The sequence below is a fragment of the Zerene cesonia genome, unplaced genomic scaffold, assembly GCF_012273895.1.
Source record: "Zerene cesonia ecotype Mississippi unplaced genomic scaffold, Zerene_cesonia_1.1 Zces_u213, whole genome shotgun sequence".
NCBI lineage: Eukaryota > Metazoa > Arthropoda > Insecta > Lepidoptera > Pieridae > Zerene > Zerene cesonia.
The window spans coordinates 1-641 of record NW_024045342.1 but is presented as its reverse complement, the minus strand read 5'-3'; the positions used below and the strand labels follow the sequence as shown (position 1 = coordinate 641).

The following is a 641-nucleotide window of genomic DNA, read 5'->3' as shown; positions in this document are numbered from 1 at the left end:
GCGACTTTCGGAGGAATCGCGGCCCTTTAAACCAACTACTCTCGCTTTTGAGGGCGGTGTTCCCGGCGCGCGTAGCGGCGTCCGCAACGTTTTTGTCCGTTGGTGCCCATCGCCACTGATTTGCATTCGTGAGTTCGGTGATTTCGGTGAGCCTATGAGCTACGTAGGGCGTATACCGTGAAGCTTCATTACGTATCCAATGCAACGCGGTCTTCGAATCGCTCCAAAACGTCGCTTTCGATGATTCTCTGTGCTCTTTCCTTATCGAATCGGCTAAGCGCGCGCCTATCAAACACGCTTGTAACTCTAGGCGCGGTATCGTTTGCGCTTTGATTGGGGCGACCTTAGCTTTTCCCGCGACTAGTGAAACTGTCACGCTCCCATCGCTCTTTACGAACCGCCAGTACGCCACCGCAGCGTACGCTTGTTCACTGGCGTCACAGAATACGTGTAATTCGCGGTTGACAATTCGGTCGCTGGGCTCGTAGCATCGCGGTAATCTCAACAATTTAATGTACTGCACGTCCATTATCCATTCGCGAAACATCTCCGCCTCTTCGGGAGGTAGTGGTTCGTCCCACGCTACGCGTTTCCGCCACAACCCCTGCAACATTATTTTTGCCGTTATGGTGTATGGACTT

At 53.0% G+C, this 641-nt stretch overlaps 1 protein-coding gene across 1 annotated transcript in view; it reads right to left on the bottom strand.

Moving 5' to 3' along the window:
- The window catches only part of LOC119839432, a gene marked incomplete at its 3' end in the record, with an annotated part of 1,059 nt that extends 446 nt beyond the window's left edge, over window positions 1–613 (bottom strand). Inside the window, exon 1 of the mRNA XM_038365696.1 lies at window positions 37–613. Coding sequence (XP_038221624.1) covers window positions 37–613 — 577 coding nt within the window. The remainder of the gene's footprint in view (window positions 1–36) is intronic.
- Between the last annotated feature and the right edge of the window lie 28 nt (window positions 614–641).